A 20,775-nucleotide genomic window follows, 5' to 3' on the forward strand; every position below is an offset into this window, starting at 1 on the left:
CAGAAATCACAACAAACTGTCTCTCAGACCACAGTGCAATCAAATTAGAACTCAGGATTAAGACACTCACTAAAAACTGCACAACTACATGGAAACTGAACAACCTGCTTCTGAATGACTACTGGGTAAATAACGAAATGAAGGCAGAAATAAAGATGTTATTTGAAACCAATGAGAACAAAGATACAAATGTACCAGAATCTCTGGGACACATTTAAAGCAGCGTGTAGAGGGAAATTTATAGCACTTAATGCCCAAAAGAGAAAGCAGGAAAGGTCTAAAATGGACACCCTAACATCACAATTTAAAGAACTAGAGAAGCAAGAGCAAACAAATTCAAAAGCTAGCAGAAGGCAAGAAATAACTAAGATCAGAGCAGAACTGAAGGAGATAGAGACACAAAAAAACCTAAAAAATATAATGAATCCAGGAGCTGGTTTTTTGAAAAGATCAACAAATTTATAGACAACTAGCGAGACTATTAAAGAGGAAAAGAGAGGGATTAGATGCAATAAAATATGATAAAGGGGATATCACCACCAATCCCACAGAAATACAGACTACCATCAGAGAATACTGTAAACACCTCTATGCAAATAAACTAGAAAATCTAGAAGAAATGGATAAATTCCTGGACACATACAACCCCCCCAGAAGACTAAACCAGGAAGAAGTTGATTTTCTGAACAGACCAATAACAGGCTCTGAAATTGAGGCAATAATTAATAACCTACCTACCAAAAACGTCCTGGACCTGATGGATTCACAGCCAAATTCTACCAGAGGTACAAAGAGGAGCTGGTACCATCCCTTCTGAAACAATTACAATCAATGGAAAAAGGGGGAATCCTCCCTAACTCATTTTATGAGGCCAACGTCATCCTGATACCAAAGCCTGGCACAGACACAACAACAACAACAACAACAAAAAAGGAATTTTAGACCAATATCCCTAATGAACATTGATGCAAAAATCCTAAGTAAAATACTGGCATACTGAATCCAGCAGCACATCAAAAAGCTTATCCAGCATGATGAAGTCGGCTTCATCCCTGGGATGCAAGGCTGGTTTAACATACGTAAATAAATAAATGTAATCCCTCACATAAACAGAACCAAAGACAAACACTACATGATTATCTCAATAGATGCAGGAAAGGCCTTCAATGAAATTCAACAGCCCTTCATGCAAAAAATTCTCCGTAAACCAGGCATTGATGGAACATGTCTCAAAATAATAAGCGCTATTTATGACAAACCCACAGCCAGTATCATATGGAATAGGCAAAAACTGGAAGCATTCCCTTTGAAAACCAGCGGAAGACAAGGATACCCTCTCTTACCACCCCTATTCAACATACTGTTGGAAGTTCTGGGCCAGGGCAATCAGGCAAGAGAAAGAACTAAAGGATATTCAGTAAGGAAAAGACGAAATCAAATTGTCCCTGTTTGCAGATGACATGATTGTATATTTAGAAAACCCCATCGTCTGAGCCCCAAATCTTCTTAAGCTGATAAGCAACTTCAGCAAAGTCTCAGGATACAAAATCAATGTGCAAAAATCACAAGCATTCCTATACACCAATAACAGACAAACAGAGAGCCAAATCATGAGTGAACTCCCATTCACAATTGCTACAAAGAGAATAAAATACCTAGGAATACAACTTACAAGGGTTGTGAAGGACCTCTTTAAGGAGAACTACAAACCACTGCTCAACAAAATAAAAGAGGACACAAACAAATGGAGGAACATTCCATGGTCATGGATAGGAATAATCAATATTGTGAAAACGGCCATACTGCCTAAAGTAATTTATAGATTCAATGCCATCCCCATCAAGTTAACAGTGACTTTCTTCACAGAATTGGAAAAAACTAAAGTTCATATGGAACCAAAAAGCCTGCATTACCAACACAATCCTAAGCAAAAAGAACAAAGCTGGTGGCATCATGCTACCTGACTTCAAACTGTACTACAAGGCTGCAGTAACCAAAACAGCATGGTACTGGTACCAAAACAGATACATAGACCAATGGAACAGAACAGAGGCCTCAGAAATAACACATCTATAACCATCTGATCTTTGACAAACCTGACAAGAACAAGAAATGGGGAAAGGATTTCCTATTTAATAAGTGGTGCTGGGAAAACTGACTAGCCATATGTAGAAAGCTGAAACTGGATTCTTTCCTTTCACCTTGTACAAAAATTAATTCAAGATGAATTAAAGACTTAAATGTTAGACTTAAAACCATAGAAGAAAACCTAGGCAATACCATTCAGGACATAGGCATGGGCAAGGACTTCATGACTAAAACACTGAAAGCAACGGCAACAAAAGCCAAAATAGGCAAATGAGATCTAATTAAACTAAAGAGCTTCTGCACAGCAAAAGAAACTACTATCAGAGTGAACAGGCCACCTACAGAATGGGAGAAAATCTACCCATCTGACGAAGGGCTAATATCCAGAATCTACAAATAACTCAAACAGATTTACAAGATAAAAACAACGCAATCAAAAGGGCAAAGGATATGAACACAGACACTTCTCAAAAGAAGACATTTATGCAGCCAACAGACACATGAAAAATGCTCATCTTCACTGGTCATCAGAGAAATGCAAATCAAAACAACAATGAGATACCATCTCACACCAGTTAGAGTGGCGATCATTAAAAAGTCAGGAAACAACAGATGCTGGAGAGGATGTGGAGAAACAGGAACACTTTTACACTGTTGGTGGAAGTTTAAACTAGTTTAACCATTGTGGTAGACAGTGTGGTGATTCCTCAAGGGCCTAGAACTAGAAATAACATTTGACCCAGCAGTTCCATTACTGAGTATGTACCTAAAGGATTGTACATCATGCTGCTATAAAGACACATGCTCACGTATGTTTATTGCGGCACTATTCATAATAGCAAAGACTTGGAACCAACCCAAATGTCCGTCAGTGACAGACTGAATTAAGAAAATGTGGCACATATACACCGTGGAATACTACGCAGACATAAAAAAGATGAGTTCATGTCTTTTCAGGGACATGGATGAAGTTGGAAACCATCATTCTCAGCAAACTCACAAGGACAGAAAACCAAACTCTGCATGTTCTCACTCATAGGTGGGAACTGAACAATGAGAACACTTGGACACAGCGCAGGGAACATCGCACACTGGGGCCTGTTGTGGGGTGCGGGACTGGGGGAGGGATAGCCTTAGGAAAATACCTAATGTAAATGATAAGTTGGTGGGTAAACTGCCTAAACTCCTTTTGCAGCTTCCTTTTGCCTTCAGGATAAAATCTGAGCTTCTTAATATGGTATATTGGTCTGTTCTCCCATCGATATAAAGAAATACTTGAGGCTGCATAGTCTATAAAGAAAAGAGGTTTAATTGGCTCATGTTTCTGCAGGCTATACAGGAAGCATGATGCTGGCATCTGCTTGGCTTATGTGGATGCCTCAGGAAAGTTACAGTCTTGGTGGAAGGCAAAGGGGGAGTGAGGCATCTCACATGGCAGGAGCAGGAACAAGTGAAGAGGGAGGGAGGTGCCACACACTTTTAAGTCTTATGAGAACTCACTATCATGAGGACAGTACCAAAGGGACTGGTGCTGAACCATTCATAAGCAGCCATCTCTGTGATCTAGTCACCTCCCACCAAGTCCCACCTCCAACATTGGGAATTAAAATTTGACATGAGATTTGGGTGGGGACACAGATCCAAACCATATCCCATGGCTTCTACGGCCTTGATATCTGGGGCCTGTTCATATCATTTCCCCACCATGCCTTTGGTTTCTCACAATTCCTGTAGGTAAGAAGTCTGGCACAGTGTGGCTGGATTTTCTTCTCAGGGTTTCACCAGGCTAAAATCAGAGTATTGCCTTGGTATGTGACTCTCAGTCTGAGCTCAGGGTCCTCTTTCAAGCTCAATGGTTGTTGGCAGGATTCAGATCCCTGTTTCCTTGACATGTGGTCCCCTTCATCTTTAAGCCAATACTGACATGTTAAACACTTCTCATGTCTCAAATTTCTCTGACTTCCTCTTCCATCACATTTCTGTGACTTTCTTGTCGGCACTGTAGCTCATGCAACTGCTTCAACCCCACCTGCAATCCAAGATAAGCTGCCTATTTTAAGGTCAGCTGACTAGTAACCATAATTACACCTGCCAAGCTCCTTTGACCATATAGGGTATTCATGGACATCACACTAGGGTGCAGAGGTCACAAGAGTAAAAATTCGGCTTACCACACTGCAGTACCCTCTGACTGAAATACTCTTTCTTGCCCTCACCTCCTGCTCCTGCAACTGCTAACTTTTACTTTATCTGTTAGGTCTCTGCTTTACTGCTTTTCTCCCTCGTTGTCAAGTTTGGGTTAGGACCTTCTCCTCAGTACTTACATATTACTCTGTATTTCCCCATTTGTAGCACTTGTCACTCTCTGTGCTGATCTGTATCCTTTCTGGGGACTGCCCAGTCTTTGAGAAGCTGTGTTTATCTCAGCTCATTTGTGTTTTCTCTGCTTAACTGAATGTCTGCAATACATACAGTTGATGTCCAATAAAAAAAAATTGAATCAATGAATTCTTTGTGTTTATGAAAGATGGAAGCATGATCGCTAATATAAAATTCTAAGACTGTTACCCAGAGGAAGAACTGAGAAGCCAGTTTTCACTCAGTATATGCAGATTATTATTATTTTTTTAAATGAACTGGCCTGCTTTTATAAGGTGGTGTACTCCTCATTACTGGATTTTTTTAGGTGTAAGCCCAGGAACTGGGTGTCAGGGATATTATTTGGAGGGCAAAGTGCACAAGCTCTGTTTTGTGACTCATTCTTCATTAAGGGTTGCTACTAGAACAATGGAGATGAGCTCACTTGCTTTACCATATCTGTGGCTCCCAGGAGGGACTCACATCGTGTCATTACCAGCAGTGCCCCTGTCTTTCGCTATGGAATTACCCTAAGAAAGTTGGTAATGGCCCAGAACCATTGTGTAATTAGCCAGCATGGCATGTGTGTGTGCATACGCAGGTACACACACGCACGCACACACAGCTATTATAGAGGTTACTAATGACAGCTATGTAGGGGACAAAGTTTTTAATGGACCAAATGTCTTTGTTCATGTAGACCATGCTTTTTGAGGTAATTGACTTCTAGTACCTTGTACTGGTTGCTGAGTCATAACTGAGTGGCAAGATTGGTATAGTAGAATTACAAGTCATTAACTGTGTAGAAACAACATTAGAAATAAAAATACTATTAAGATAGATCAGTAAGAGAAGGATTATAATTCAGTATTTAAGAATAGTCTTTTTGGGTTCAAACCCCCAGGTCTACTACTTACAAACTGTGTGGCCTTGGACAAGGTTTTTAAGTTTCTGTACCTCAGTTTCTCAAACTATAAAATGGAGATGGTAATAATAGAACCTAACTTACAGAGTGATTGTGAGGACTAAATAGGCAAGATAGGAAGACATATAGTGCTTAGGATATGATAAGCATTGTATAAGGGTTAGCTGCTGTTACTATTATCATTATTCATTCCACAGGCACATTAAGGATAGTTCAAGACCTTCAACCATGTGCAGAGTGTATGGCATATCCTAGGAATACAATAAATATTTTGGGGTAAATAATGTGCTAATTTGTAATTTTGATTTATATTTGCTCTTTCAGATAAATACAGGAAATTGACCCAATAACTTTATAAGCATAATATGAAGAAGTTATTGTAGTCTTGTCTTGTACAGAGCTTGCTAGGGCAATCTGGAAAAATATCTCCTGCTAGGACTTACCTTCTCTGTTCTTTGTTAAAGCAAATGGATATTTTGAAAAGCCATTTGTTTTTTTTTTTTTTTAAGCAAGTTATAATCACATGAAATTAGTACTTTGCTTATAGGTGTGTATCATTTTCATCATGATAAAGTGAAATGTTCTTGCCACAAAAGTGTTCTCTTCTGAATTCAGGTGAGATGTTAACACTTTCCTTGTCTTTGTGAATAGGTTCATCCTAAGTTCCACTATAAACAGGCTCATGACTCGGGCACAGACACTTCTTGCGTGACTTTTTCCTATGATGGTAATGTCCTTGCCTCTCGTGGAGGTAGGTTAAAAACTTTCTTTTTGATGTATTTCTCCATATAAAACGATCATCTTTAACAAATATGACAATAATACCCTAGTGCTTAGTAAAGCTTGCTGTGATTTTTGTTAATGCACCTTTGCCAGTCTGATTTCTTCATTAAAATACATTTCCAACTTTGCAACATTGTTTGTATTAAAAATTACCAAGTAAAATGTTTAAATATTTACTTATTTTTTGCCTAAGTTTTTCATTTAGATTCAAATTCCATAAGAGTTTGAAGCCTCCACAAAAATGATCTGTGCTTCTACCTTGGGAAGTTTATAGATGATCACCTAGATTCTTTCTATACCATTTTATAATTCTGTATCTGTTACTTCAAAGTCTTCTATTTGTTTGCTTGACCATTGCTTTTTTTTTTTTTCCTTCCCCAGTTCAAATACTAACCCAATTTAGTTTTTTTTAAAAAGTCTATATCTAGATGAGATTTTCAAAAATGGTTCTATATGGTCATATTGTAAGTTTACTTATCCATACGCTTATGCTTGGGTACAGCTTCCTAATTTTTTGCTAAATCTTTATCACATAGATAGGTTGTGTATTGATAGAAGGAGATGGAGAATAGTGAAGGCAGCATTATGGGAGAGTATGGGACATAGCTGAAAATTTTCCTATAGACCCATTTGTGGGGAGAGAAAAATAGCATGGTAAGTAGGCTGGAGCCATGTTACAGAGGGTCTTAAATATCACATAAAGAAAAGAAATACTAATAGCATGGTAAGTAGGTGGCAACTGTGCTACAGAGGCCCTTATATAGCCTTTATTCTGTAGGCCAAGGGAGGAGCTACATTTTAGGCAGGTGAATCTAACAGTGCTATATTTAGCTATTTATTCAGTCACTCGACTACTGTATATTGAACATCTACTATGAGCTAACATTATGCTAGGTGCTGGGTATAAACTGTAAACATCATAGACAGAATCCTTTTCCTGAAAGACTTTACAACCCAGTGTAAAGGATAGTGGAAGTGAAGAGAGAGGCAAGAGAAGTGGCACAGCTTTCCCCTCAATTTAACTAGTCCCTGTCCTTTTACCCTTGGGAACTCATTCAGATTCTCTTTAGGGAAACTTTACTATTATATCTAAACTACTCTCATTTGCATAACTTAAAAAAATCAAAGTACATATACATGTAATTCTCTGTGACACACATGGCAAATGTGGATATGTACAAAATATGTATTTTGGTCCATCAATTCTAACCTGCTACTTGAGTTCAGAGATGACTCCCAATTAAAATTCTGTATATTCTTTTTTTTAAAACAATGGTTCTCATCCCAAGAGTGTATCTGAATCCCCTGGGAAAGTTTTCAAATGGTGAATGCTCCACTTAGGAATTCTTATATCCACTCTTGCATCTTTGGGATGGTATATCCAAGTCTCTGAGGTGGAGTTAGGGGAGAAGAGGGGAAAAAGGGAGACTGTAGCTTGAAAATTCTTCACAGGTGATAAAATAGGTGAGCCCATAATTACTCAACTGAGTAATTACCCAGTCGATAATTACTCCCTTAGAAGTATAAAAGTAAGTCCTTTCCCTTCCATCACACACACACACACACACACACACAGACACACACACACGCTTTTGGATAACTTAATTGGTCAATACCACATGTATACTGTATTCCATCATTTTCCTTCCTGGATGTATACAGTATGGCAGGTGGAAGTCTATTCAGCAGAGTCCTCAGGGTGTTACAAGGTGCTTCTGCTAGCTGCATAACCTCTGGATTAGATGGAATTAATACAGGTTAATGTTTTCTTATTATTTGAAGATTGTGGGGATGTGTAACCTTTTTTTAAAGACTAAAAGCAGACCAGGTGCAGTGGCCCACACCTGTAATCCCAGCACTTTGGGAGGCCGAGGCAGGTGGATCACTTGAGGCCAGGAGTTTGAGACAAGCCTGGACAACACGATGAAACCGTGTCTCTACTAAAAATGCAAAAATTAGCTGGATGTAGTGGCGCATGTCTGTAGTCCCAGCTACTCGGGAGGCTGAGGCAGGAGAATCACTTGAACCTGGAGGCTGAGGTTACAGTGAGCTGAGGTCATGCCACTGCACTCCAGCCTGAGTGACAGAGCAAGACTCCATCTCAAAAAAAAAAAAAAAAAAAAAGACTAAAAGCAATAAAGTAACATTCCAAAGGTGAACCTTACAAAGTTCTCCCAGTACAAGCAGGTCCTGCGTCCAGCCAGTTATGGATTAGTGCACCTGCCAAAAATTGGGTTTCAGAGGAAGCTTCACTGTAAAAATGGGGATTTTTACTGAACTCTTTATTTTCCTCACTTGCACCTGATTCTCATTCCTTATTGGACCCAAGGGATTGAGGCAGGTCTCAGCTGTGGGCACTGGGGAGCAAGAACAGCAAAAACATTATTTATATGAGTTTGGCTTTTGTTCTGTTCAGGAATTAGCCTTATAGAAATATTAAAAAGGGATTTTTTAGAATTTATTTTTTAAATAAATATGGAATGCTTCACAAATTTACACGTCATGCTTGTGCAGGAGCTATGCTAATCTTCTCTGTATCGTTCCAGTCTTAGTATATGTGCTGCCAAAACGAGCACAAAAAGTGATTCCTTAAAAATATTCATTATTCTTTAAATGGCTTGGTAAAGCTGTACTCCCCAGCAAAGTGAAGAATGATAGCTATAGGTAGAATTACACTGGAGGGAAGGGAATCACATAGCTCACCCTTATTAATGTTAATAGATAGCTTTACTCACCAGTGGGAAAAGGAATCTGTTGTGAATTGAACTATTTTCAGTCCTGATAGCTGTTAAATTAAAATCTTCTCAAGAAGTAATGTATGCTCAAATACACCACAGGGGAACTACCATCTGCTCTAATATCATACTTTAGAGTAGATTCTCTAGGGTTCCTTCTAGCTTGCATCTATCTGGAAAGTAATTTCTGGAAGCCCAATTCATTATCAAATAGCTTTCAACTGTTCTTGCAACTGCTGTTTTCAAGCTCTCTGAACAGTTAAAAAAGTAAAACATGCTTGTGTGAATCTAGCTTCTTTCTGCCTTTCTTTCTTCCCTCTTTCTCCCCTTCCCCTTCCCTTTCTTCCTTATAGTTGTACATTAAGTGTAGCAGACACTAAACTGGGAGCGAGTTCTTTTTGCACAATTCACTTTTCTGTCTTTTTTTCCCCTCATTCCTCTGTCAGGTGACGATTCATTAAAATTATGGGACATCCGACAATTTAACAAGCCACTTTTTTCAGCCTCGGGTCTTCCCACCATGTTCCCAATGTAAGTAGCATATTTTAAATATTTGATCGGCATAGAAGAATGGAAAAGAAGTACTTTTACCTTAATGTTAATTTATATCATATGTCTTTTAGATCTTCTGGAAAAGAGACTTGAGTGATCAAAATCTGTTTTTTGAAATATATATATATATAAAAAAAATATATATATAAAAAACACATTCTTCAGACTTTACTTTTTTGAAGTTAAAATTATGTATTTGATTTATTCATGTGTTTGTGTGTATTGTATGCACGCATAAGTCTTGGGGTAGTAAAATATATTTTAAGAGATTCAGTTCTTTTAATATTGTATAAATGGCAAGGTAGGCCTTTTAAAATTTGTGGTTTTTAAAAATTTGAGCTCCAGTCAGCCGGGTGCCACGGCTCACGCCTGTAATCCCAGCACTTTGGGAGGCCAAGGCGGGCGAATCATGAGGTCAGGAGATCGAGACCATCCTGGCTAACAATGGTGATACCCCGTCTCTACTAAAAATACAAAAAATTAGCCAGGCCTGGTGGCAGGCACCTGTAGTCCCAGCTACTCGGGAGGCTGAGGCAGGAGAATGGCATGAACCCAGGAGGCGGAGCTTGCAGTGAGCCAAGATTGCACCACTGCTCTCCAGCCTGGGGGACAGAGCGAGACTCCATCTCAAAAAAAAAAAAGAAAAAAGAAAAAAAAAAACACTGAGCTCTAACACCATCAAAGTAGTGTTTAATATTTACTGAGCATTTATAGTACAGCTCATTTTCTCATTTTTTAAATCATTCAAATCAGTAATTCAGCGTGCTTCACTTGTTCAGACTGTCTTCCTGAACACTGTTATCTCCAATCTACTAAACTGGCACCTGAAACTTTTAAAGATTTTCTTGAAGCAGCTGAGGTAAAACTTGACCTTTGAGTCCTATAGTTGGTACCTAGGCAGATTGTTCTATTTTGGTAGAAATGAAATAATGATCAACAGAGAAGAGCATGAAGATAATGGAAGTATCAAGTGAAGGAAACTGTATGATAATGTGGTACTAACTCTAACATGGTCCGCTGCCCATGGCATTTTATATTAAAACAAACAAACATGAGTTTATAACTGATGATAATTTTTTGAGCTATTATACCTGCTGCAAGTAATGCTAACTATGTAACTTGTTTGGGTCATGTCTTAGATTAGTTGCAAACAGATGGCCAGACTGCTAACAAGAGCCTTGGAATCATAGCCATCGATTAGGTTCCAGCAGTGCAACCTGTGGCTCATTTCATGGTGCTCAACTTGACATAACTCAAATTATTTGGGGGTGATGGTAGTAGTGTTAGTAAAAATAGTTTTTTAAAAAATGGCCAAAGTAATCATTTTACTTAGACATTAGTCATATATCTGTCTGTAGACACTCTTAATGTCTATATTGATTTTTTTACACTCCCTTTACGTTAAAAAACATTACAACGTAGAAGTTGAAAAGTACAGATTCTGGAGTCAGACTGCCTAAGTTTGAATCCCAGCTGCACTACTTACTTGTTGCCATGTGCAAGGTGTAATTAAATTATTTTCTTCAGTTTCCTCATCAGTAAAATATGGGTAATAACTATCACATAGGATTATTGTGATGATTAAACAAATTAATGCAAGTGCTTGACTCATAAGCCCTATATAGGAGTTAGCTCTTATTACAGCAATGTTTATATTTTATTTAATTCACTAATTATTGCTGGATTGTTGTGGAGGTCATAAGCTTATACTCATAAACTCTTTTTTTCTGTAGGACTGATTGCTGTTTCAGTCCAGATGATAAGCTCATAGTCACTGGTACATCTGTTCAAAGAGGATGTGGCAGCGGCAAACTTGTTTTCTTTGAGCGTAGGACTTTCCAAAGGGTGTATGAAATAGACATCACAGATGCGGTATGTATATTCTTTTCTCCTCAGCCTTGAGAATACATAAAGTTTTCCTCTTACCCATCTTTTGGTTTTGTTTGTTAAGTAGAACATAAGCCCTGGCCCTGAGAGCACGGTGATAACTGCTTTTCACTCTAGCATAGGAGTTATCAGTATGTTGTGGACTGCTGATCTACCCTATCCCTTTCCACAACCCAGTATTTCCTATGGGCCTGCACTTTAGTAGGAATTTCAGCTGGGCCTGAGATGTTTTCCCCACTCTACCAACCAAATTGAGGAGGGAAGAAGATGATCATCATGTAGGATACAGAAAGGAGCATCCCACAATGGGCATGTTTGTGAGGATCTAGGGATTGTCGACGGAAGTGAAAGGTTAAGAAGTGACGAAGTTTAACATTGTTCTTGAAACCATGAAAACTTTGACAGAACTCTGCTTGTGTGGGTTGTAGTCATTAAAGTCAGGCTGAGCTTGCACTGAACTTAATTGCTATTTAGTTATTTGGAAATTTAAAACATTTCAGATTTAACTTTTACACTTGAAAGAAAAAACATTACTTTTCTTCACAGATTTATATGAACACTAAAACACCAGCATTCACTTGTTCATTCATTCATTTGTTCATGTCCTGAGACTGAGACTGGAGCCACATGTTATACAATAAGAATGAAAATTCCCAGAGGAAAATTTGACTTCCTTTAAACTGTATATTATTATTTACGTGGTAAGGCAAATCATTGTAATTTTCTCAATATGAAACAGGCCAATTAATGTCTGTGTACATTTTCTTTGGCTCATTGTCAAATCTTTTAGTAATGTCCTGTATCTTAAACAGTGTTGTTATGTAGATTTTTCCAGTTGTTTCAGATCTTGGTAGACAGTTGAGACATATTATGCACTTAAGTGACTCAGACAATTGAACAACTGTTTTTAAATCACCAGCAAAAAACTCCTGTCTCTAATGTTCTAGTATTATTATGAAGTCTTAATTTGCAGGTTCTGAATGTAAAGCCACAGTATAGTTAGAGTATTATAGGAAAAGTGAAATAACAATGAGATTAATTCTACATGAGTACTTATGTTTAATAGATTCTAATCTCATGACATAATTTGAAATGTGCCAGCATTCACGTTGCTTTTTCTGGGTGTATTAGGAGCCAACTAAAACACTAGAATCAAAGAAAACAATCGAATCTATCAACTTTCATCTCAGAAAGTAAAATTATTGTAATCGTTTGTTCCAGATATAAGCAGTGTTCTACTATGCCTCTAAATGACTGTACATTTCAGTATCACACTTGATGTATTTTTAAGTTGTAGCTTAAGTTGAACTGTAAATAAATTAAGGAATGTAGACAATATGATTGCACTTTTAAGGACATGCTGGGCTTCTGTAGTTTATAGGAAGAACATGCTGTTTGCTGGAAAAATCAGTGTCTCATAGTGTGATACATTTTTGTTCTCTGTGTTACTTTGAGGGTAGATCTTTTTCTCCATAGTACTTACCACTGCCCCTCATATATTGTATGTTTGTTTGGTTTTGTCTGTCTTCTTCTACCAGGATGTAAGTCACACAGGGCAGAAACTTTTTGTTCACTGCAGTATCCTTGGTGCTTTGAACAGTGCCTGGCACATAGATAGCTCTTAATATTCATTGAATGAGTGAGAGATATACTTGGGAAGTGCAAGTAAGGCATATTGTAGATCATAGGTGTGTCTTTGGAGAGTGAGGCAGGAGAGAGAGATCTAGAGTCAGGTAAAACTGGTCTTGTATACAATAAGAAAATGACTATGTTGTGTCTTTTTTTTTTAAAAAAAAAAGCAAAGGAAGACACATTCAGATCTAAGTTTTGAAATGATTAATTCTTGTTGAAATATAAAGTTTAGTTTTATAAGATTTGATGAGTCTGTGTAGATGAAGCCAGAAATTTATAATTTGGGAGACTGGGTGAATGTTCATTGACATAAAAATACATAGAGATAAAATAAAGCAGATTTTGGAAGAAAGTGAATTCTGTTCTTGATATGTTGAGCTTGAAATACCTATAGGACTTCTGTGTAGAGATACTCAGTATGCAGATGGTTTAATAAGTTTGGTGCATAAGAGAAAGAAGAGACAGGTTTGGTAAAAACATTTATAGCGCATAGTTGAAATGTTGATTGCTGATGAGTTTGGTTAAGGTAAGGGAATAAAGGATAGAAAAATGAGCCGTAAGAAACATCATCATTTAAGAGACGAGCAAATGAAAAGAAGCTAAGAAAGGAGAAGTTTCATTAAATAAATAGAACATACAATATTGAATCATCTTAGAAAAGTCAGAAGACAAATTATGAGATCTATTTTAATAGATGGATGAAGAGAGAACTTCAAATAGGAACAAAACCACACCCCTTGAGGAGTCCTATTAAATTGTTGATTTAGTGAGGGTGAGGGCTTATTGTTATTGTTAACTTCAAATAGTATCATTTTTCTGTTTATATATTAGAATGCTATGTTAAATAAAGGGGCTTTTAACAGTGCCTTTGACCTGTTGTCCCAAGTTTTACGTCTTCTTGGAATGTAAAAAATAAATAAATATATTTCTTGGAATGAATAAAAGGTGAACATTTTGCTAGAAGAGCCAAAAGACACCTCTTTTATAATTTTGTGTTGGAAATACCACACTCCACGGTAGTAAGGAACTTAGCTGTGTGTTTTAATTTGCATAAAAGGCAGCATCTCAGATTCTTAATATCAGCAGTTAGTAGTGTACTTGTTTGACTAAGGCACAGACAACGATGGTATTATGTCTGTCCTAGATGTGTTCATTTACTGAACACATATAATTGGTTACGCTCTTCCCACGCTCTCTTCTAAAACAGAATAAACTCAGTATATGTATATGGAGCCAAACATTGTTTTCAGTCAGAAGATGTTAACGATCTTTGCAATTATTCCTATTAACTAAAAACTATCTTCACAAAAACATAGCTTTTAAAAAATGCAGCAAGGGCCTTTTCTATAATTATTTTTGAAACAAAGTTTTTTAAAAACCCAAAACTTGTTCTAATTCTGTTCTCTGCATTGTCATATTCTCTGAAAAATTTCCTTTCTGTATTCAGTGTAGAGATTCTCAAGTCTGTTTGCTGCGAGACGGTGTATGTTTCTTTAACATTTGCGGTTTCACCATACCATGTTTGCACACATTTTACAACTCTGCTAAAATTTTTAGACATTTCCCTTGTAGTCTAATTGCATTTCCTCAAATTATACACTGAAATAGTTTGTGTCCTCTCCCAAATCTCATCTTGAATGGTAGCTCCTCATGTGGTGTGGGAAAGACCTGGTGGGATGTAATTGAATCATGGGGGCATGTCTTTTCTGTGCTGTTCTTGTGATAGTGAGTAAGTCTCTTGAGATCTGATGGTTTTATAAAGGGGAGTTCCCTTGCACCTGCTCTCTTGCCTGCTGCCATGTAAGACGTGGCTTTGCCCCTCCTTCACCTTCCATCATAATTGTAAGGCCTCCCCAGCCATGTGGAACTGTGAGTCAATTAAACCTCTTTCTTCTATAAATTACTCAGTCTAGGGTATATCTTTATTAGCAGTGTGAGAATGGACTAATACACACACACACACACACACACACTCACACACTCTCACACTCTCTCTCCCCCCCCTCTCATTTATTATCTAATTCTTTGTGATTTGAATAGTATGCTTGGCCTCTTTTCTAAGATGAATTCCAGAATATAACTTGAATCTTGAGTTTACAAATTCACTTCTGTTTTTTTTTTTTCGTAAGACAGTATGTTATGCTTTTTATGTATTACGTAAAGGGCTTCCATTACTCTGTTTTATATAATAAAAGCATAGGAAAGAAAGAATGGATAAAATACAACTTGGCGATGACATGTCAGTTTTTAAAATTAATTTTATTTAGATGAAATTATTAGATTTTAAGCTTTTCTTAAGAGCCAGTATTTAGGGAAATGCTCTGAAATAACAATATTATTAGCTCGGTAGTTTTTCATCAAATGATAATTTATTGTGAAATGACTAATAGAATTTTCTTTTTAACTAGTATAAACCAAGGGACATGGTTTATGCAATTATACCAGTATATTACCATTTATATTTTTTAACTTAAGCATGGTTAATCAGGTTGTTTTAACCTGATATTGTTTCATGGTCTCTGTACCTCATTTGCTTTTCGCAATAATTTCAGAGATAGCAGGCATTCCCAAGGGTAAAGAGGGAAAAGGAGGAAGGGAAAAAAGCCAGAAATTTTATACCTGAGCCTAACTTCTTTTCTAATTTGTTTGTTTGCTTAGGTACTTTGGTGAGAGTCCTCTATTTTTGTAAATAATGGCTGAACAAAATGAGGATAAGAAACAATTAAAAAACTAAACCTTTATTTTTGAAAACACTGCTATAACATCTAGCATAACCTAGCATATGGCCTCTGAAGTGACAGAAAAGGAAATATGCTTTGATATTTTCAACTAATATACCTTGGACATTTTAAAGTTGATTGAAAAGGCCTGGCATGGTGACTTATGCCTGTAATCCCAGCATTTTGGGAGGCCAAGGCAGGTGGATCAGCTTAGGTCAGGAGTTCAAGACCAGCCTGGCCAACATGATGAAACCTTACTCTGTACTAAAACTACAAAAATCAGCCGGGTGTGGTGGTGGGAGCCTGTATCCCAGCTACTCAGTAGGCTGAGGAAGGAGACTAGCTTGAACCTGGGAGGTGGAGGTTGTAGTGAGCCGAGATGGTGCCACTGCACTCCACCCTGGGCAACAGGGTGAGACTCCATCTCAAAAAATAAATAAATAAATAAATATATTAATTAATTAAAGTTGATTGAAAATCCTATTATTAACATAAGAAATATGATAGTAAAGGTCTTTTAAGGAAGAAAAAAACCTCATTTTTGATTTCTGGATAGTATGTGTTTTTCTTTAAGACATTTTTTTAGATAGTAAAGAACAAGGATAATCTTACGTTTTTACTTCCTTCTATCATGGCTTGTTTTTCAGAATATCCCTTTCCTGCGAGAAATGAAATGTGTAATATGCATGCCTCATCCATGTTCTCTAAAAACAAAAACTCAAAATATGAAGTATTTGGTGTCTTCTGTCAGTTTGAAATATTATGATCATCATTGTTTTCAAGAGGCTAACTCTATAGTTTGAGAAAGCATATATTCTGGAAATGAAAGTGCTAACACTTTCAAGTTGATTGAAAAGGCCTGGCGTGCTGTAAATGTTATACATCACATTTTGTATGTGATGTATAATTACACATGTTATACATGTAACATAATTATGCATAACATAAATTTAAAGAGTGTGTTAACACTTTTCATTTCACAAATAAAGTTTTTGTGTTATTATTAAGAGAGAATATTGATGTTTTAAATTCAGAGAGATTGAAGAGGAAGACTAAATGGATAAAAAGAGCCATGAAATAATAGACCCTTTATGAACCTAGCTACTTATCTTAATTTATAATGTGTAAGGGACATACTGGCCATTTAGACTACAGTCAGTCTCCATTATTTGTACTTAGGGAGGGAAGCAGAAAGATAATTCAAATTAATGGATATTCCAGAAGTCCTCAGAATTGGCTTTGGAATGTATCTTTGTTCTTACATTTGAATGTGGATATAGCTGATCTGGGAATTCACTTCAAACAAATTAATGATACTATACCTGTGAAAGTTTGACTCTGAAGGAGTTGAGGAACTCATCTGTTCTTTCATTTCTTACTGGGAATAGAATAATCATCTATTTTACTGATATAAAGTCCCAACTCAGGCAGAATTGCACCTCCTTATAAGTTTCTAGAAATAAAGGAGTCGAGCATTGTCTCTGCCCAGAGTCATACAAGGAGTAGCATTATACAGGGAGAACTTGAGCTATCAGCACTGCAAATGCTAACTGAAAATAAACTTGAAAGACTACATTTGGCATTTATCTGCCTTCTAAAATATAGTGAAACCTCTTTAATGTGAAACACAAGGAAATGGAAAAAATGGGCTTTGAATTAACTAGCTTTCCATTATCTGATTTTTATTATAGAGCAATCAGGCAGCTGGTTGACTAGGGAATAGCATTTGCTTTGAATTATGTGTATTATTTTGAATAACGTGATACCAGCTTAATGAAATATTACTATAATTCACTTTTTAAAGGAGGATTAAACAATGCATATCCTAGAGGGAGCCTGAGTAACATATTCGTATTTAATAAAATATGTATATTTAGCCACAGCCAAGTGATAGGACAGTATGCCTAATTAACATAGGTGTGTGGAGCACTTGCTCACTGAGAACAGAAAGGTGGAGTCTCAGAACACTGATTGTTTCTTGGTCCTCCAAGATGTATGAATATTTGATAGGAAAACTGAGAGTAAGTAGAAAATGATGGAGTTTTAGTGTAAATTTGCCAGTACATGTTTCTTTCTCTGGCCCTATCTTTTTTCCAGGATCAAAAGCTAACTTCTAGCATGGCTTATTAGGACAGTGTTTGACTGTCAAGAAGTGCAGTGGTCACTTAGTACTACTATCTCTAGGAGTATTTTCTTTAATCACTGGAGAAAAGAGATGCCAGTGGAATATGGTGAAAAACAACATTGCCTTTTTGCTGCCTTCGTAATTTGGACTACAAGACCACCTTGAAAGACTTAAACCCTTTTTGGGGAGTTTCCTAAAGCAAGCAGCATACACATTTAAATGGAAACTTGAATTCAGCTGGACTTACCTACTAAGCCAGCATCAATAAGACTTGATTAAATTACTTAAATTGGTTCTTTGATACTCTTCTCAGCCATCTCTAAATTCATCTAGTGGTATCTATATTATGAAGGTTCCAGAACAGTTGTTCTTCATATTTGAAGAATACAGTTGAACGTTTATCTGTAGGCACACGAGAGTAAAGAGAAAAGATACCTCAGATTTCATGGTGGTTTAACTGTTAATATCTATGACATAAAATCTAACATGTTTTCAGGTAGGGAAGATGATGGGAACTAGTTTAGTGCTGATTCCTTTTTATTATTTTAAAAAATTATGATACTGTAAAATTAACCTTTTTAAGAAAGCACACAGTTCTGTAATTTTTAACACATGTATAGATTCATGTAATCACTATCAACACAATCAGTATACAGAACACCCCCTAAAAACTCCTTTTTGCTATCCCTCTATAGTTTACACACTCACCCCTTCTTCCACCCCCAACTCCTAAGCCCTGGCATTCACTGATCTGTTCTCCAACATTGTTGTGTTATGGTTTCGAGAATGTCATATAAATCAGCAGTCCCCAACTTTTTTGGCACCAGGGACTGGTTTTGTGGAAGACAATATTTCCACAGACAGGACCAGGATTAGGGTGAGGCAAGTGAGATGCCTTCCTCAATCACAAAGTTTAGAGGGGCGCTAAAACACTTAGTAATCAAGATAAATAACATTTTAATGCAACAATATAAAAAAACGCAAGAAATCTATGGTGAATAAAATACCAAATTTTTAAATAAAAATGGGATCAGTAACAGTGCTGTGCCAAGCTGTATTACAGCCTAAGGCAAAAGGAAAACTTAGTTGGACTGATCCTGTCTTTATTTAAAATGTTGATGTTTTGTTGGTCACAGATTTTTTGTTTTTATTTTTAAATTATTATTATTGGTGCAGACTAGAGTTGGGGAAGTGGTAACTCACTTCTGCTTGAGTGATACATTGAATTTTGGACTTCTTCCCAAATCCACCTACTACTGTTTACTTTTCAGAGTCCTCATATAGGTACCCTATGCCTTCTGCCCTGGTTTTTAAACAACATTCAGAGGGAGAGACTGAATGGAGTATGTTTCTACTGTCTACAATGGTGATGGAAAAAACAAAATGAAGCAGTACAGATTATAGCAGATGTGCCTAGGAGGAAGCTTCTAAGTTAGCTACACGTTTGGAGGGACATTCATATGGTAGGAAATAAAATAATGTCATTGATCCTAGAATGAGTCACCTCTCTTACTTGGGAAGTATGTTCCCTTGACATAGCTATGCCACAAGGAAGAGCTACTGGCTTTTGCTTAATTAGCTGCCATTGGTATTAAGCATACTTGGCTCAGTTTCTCAGTATTATTTTCCAGAGCTCATTCCTCTTGCCTACCTGCACACTAGGACATAACTCTCCTGTATAAAAATTAGACTTAACAGATTTTACAACTTCCCTAAAGAGTTCATTTCTGTGTATGAAATCCCTCACCGTCAGATCATTTTTTTTCTTTACTTTTAGCCTCACATTCTCATGTTTAGAGCCTACATCCTTTGCTCTGGTCCTCATGGAGTTGGAGAACAGCTGGTTAACATCCTCTGTTTCCTTGAAGATTATAAAGTTACTGTTCAGTCTTGTCTTTGCCTGAGGGAACCAAACTTAGTCTTTTGTTCTTTTTTGTTTGTTAACATTTCTTTGTGGATCTTGTTTTCTCCACACTTCTGTTGTCTTTGATACTCTCTTCTCAGCCATTTCTAAATTCTCCAGTGACCAAATTGAAGTAAGGGTCTCCTCAGGGCTGATGGTGTCATGTGGGTGGTGAGGGCATCATCATATTACTAATGTTTATTCACATAATGCATGGCACATAGTAGATGCTCAGTGAAGATGTATTTATTAATTTTGCTTTACCTTTTATTACATTTTATTCTGTTACATTCTTGTTGGGACTAACTGTAATGTCCTATTCCTTACCACCTTCTCAAGTTTTTATTTTTTGGTTAATAGTTTTTAAAAATCAATTTGGAATTTCAGTGCATGTATTTTCTTTTTTTTCTTTTTTTTTGAGACAGAGTCTCACTCTGTTGCCCAGGCTGGAGTGCAGTGGCGTGATCTCGGCTCACTGCAACTTCTGTTCCCTGGGTTCAAGCGATTCTCCTGCCTCAGCCTCCCGAGTAGCTGGGAATTACAGGCACCTGCCACCATGCCTGGCTAATTTTTGTAGTTTTAGTAGAGATGGAGTTTCACCATTTTGGCCAGGCTGGTCTTGAACTCCTCCTGACCTTGTGATCCACCTGCCTCAGCCTCCCAAAGTGTTGGGATTATAGGCGAGAGCCACCATGCCCGGCCACATTTTCTTTTAGAATTGATGAAAGAAGTATACATTTATTTTAATTGTCTACTTCTTTAAAACTTTAGATGATCCTTTTTTCAGATTTACTACAAATAACCAGGTTTTGGGTTCATTAGAGGAAACACAGATTTACTGCAGATGCTTAAAATATTGGTAATTTAAACTCCACTGAATATAATTTGTTTTGGTTCTTACACTATTAATGAATATGGTATGTTTCCTGGATGTATTTTGTAACCTGTACTCTGTGCTTTGAAGCAAAAGTTATTTCTTTGAATTTGACACTTTATCAGAAGTCTAATCACTACTCTTCATTAGAATATGGGACAAATACTGATGTGATATAGTGCTTATCACTTTG

General features: G+C 37.0%; 1 protein-coding gene and 1 non-coding gene across 4 annotated transcripts in view; one reads left to right on the plus strand and one right to left on the minus strand.

Annotated features, from left to right (window-relative positions):
• Positions 1-20,775, plus strand: part of WDR70 (WD repeat domain 70) — a 360,510-nt gene that overhangs the window by 293,431 nt on the left and 46,304 nt on the right. For all 3 annotated transcript variants that reach the window (XM_025388244.1, XM_025388245.1, XM_025388246.1), the window contains 3 exons: positions 6,023-6,122; positions 9,336-9,420; positions 11,175-11,313. In XM_025388244.1, the coding sequence (XP_025244029.1) occupies positions 6,023-6,122; positions 9,336-9,420; positions 11,175-11,313 (324 nt within the window). The remainder of the gene's footprint in view (positions 1-6,022; positions 6,123-9,335; positions 9,421-11,174; positions 11,314-20,775) is intronic.
• On the minus strand, positions 8,624-8,730 carry LOC112627163. Its single transcript, XR_003120032.1, has one exon. It is a non-coding gene; the product is annotated as a U6 spliceosomal RNA (small nuclear RNA).

The sequence above is a fragment of the Theropithecus gelada genome, chromosome 6, assembly GCF_003255815.1.
Source record: "Theropithecus gelada isolate Dixy chromosome 6, Tgel_1.0, whole genome shotgun sequence".
Lineage (NCBI taxonomy): Eukaryota > Metazoa > Chordata > Mammalia > Primates > Cercopithecidae > Theropithecus > Theropithecus gelada.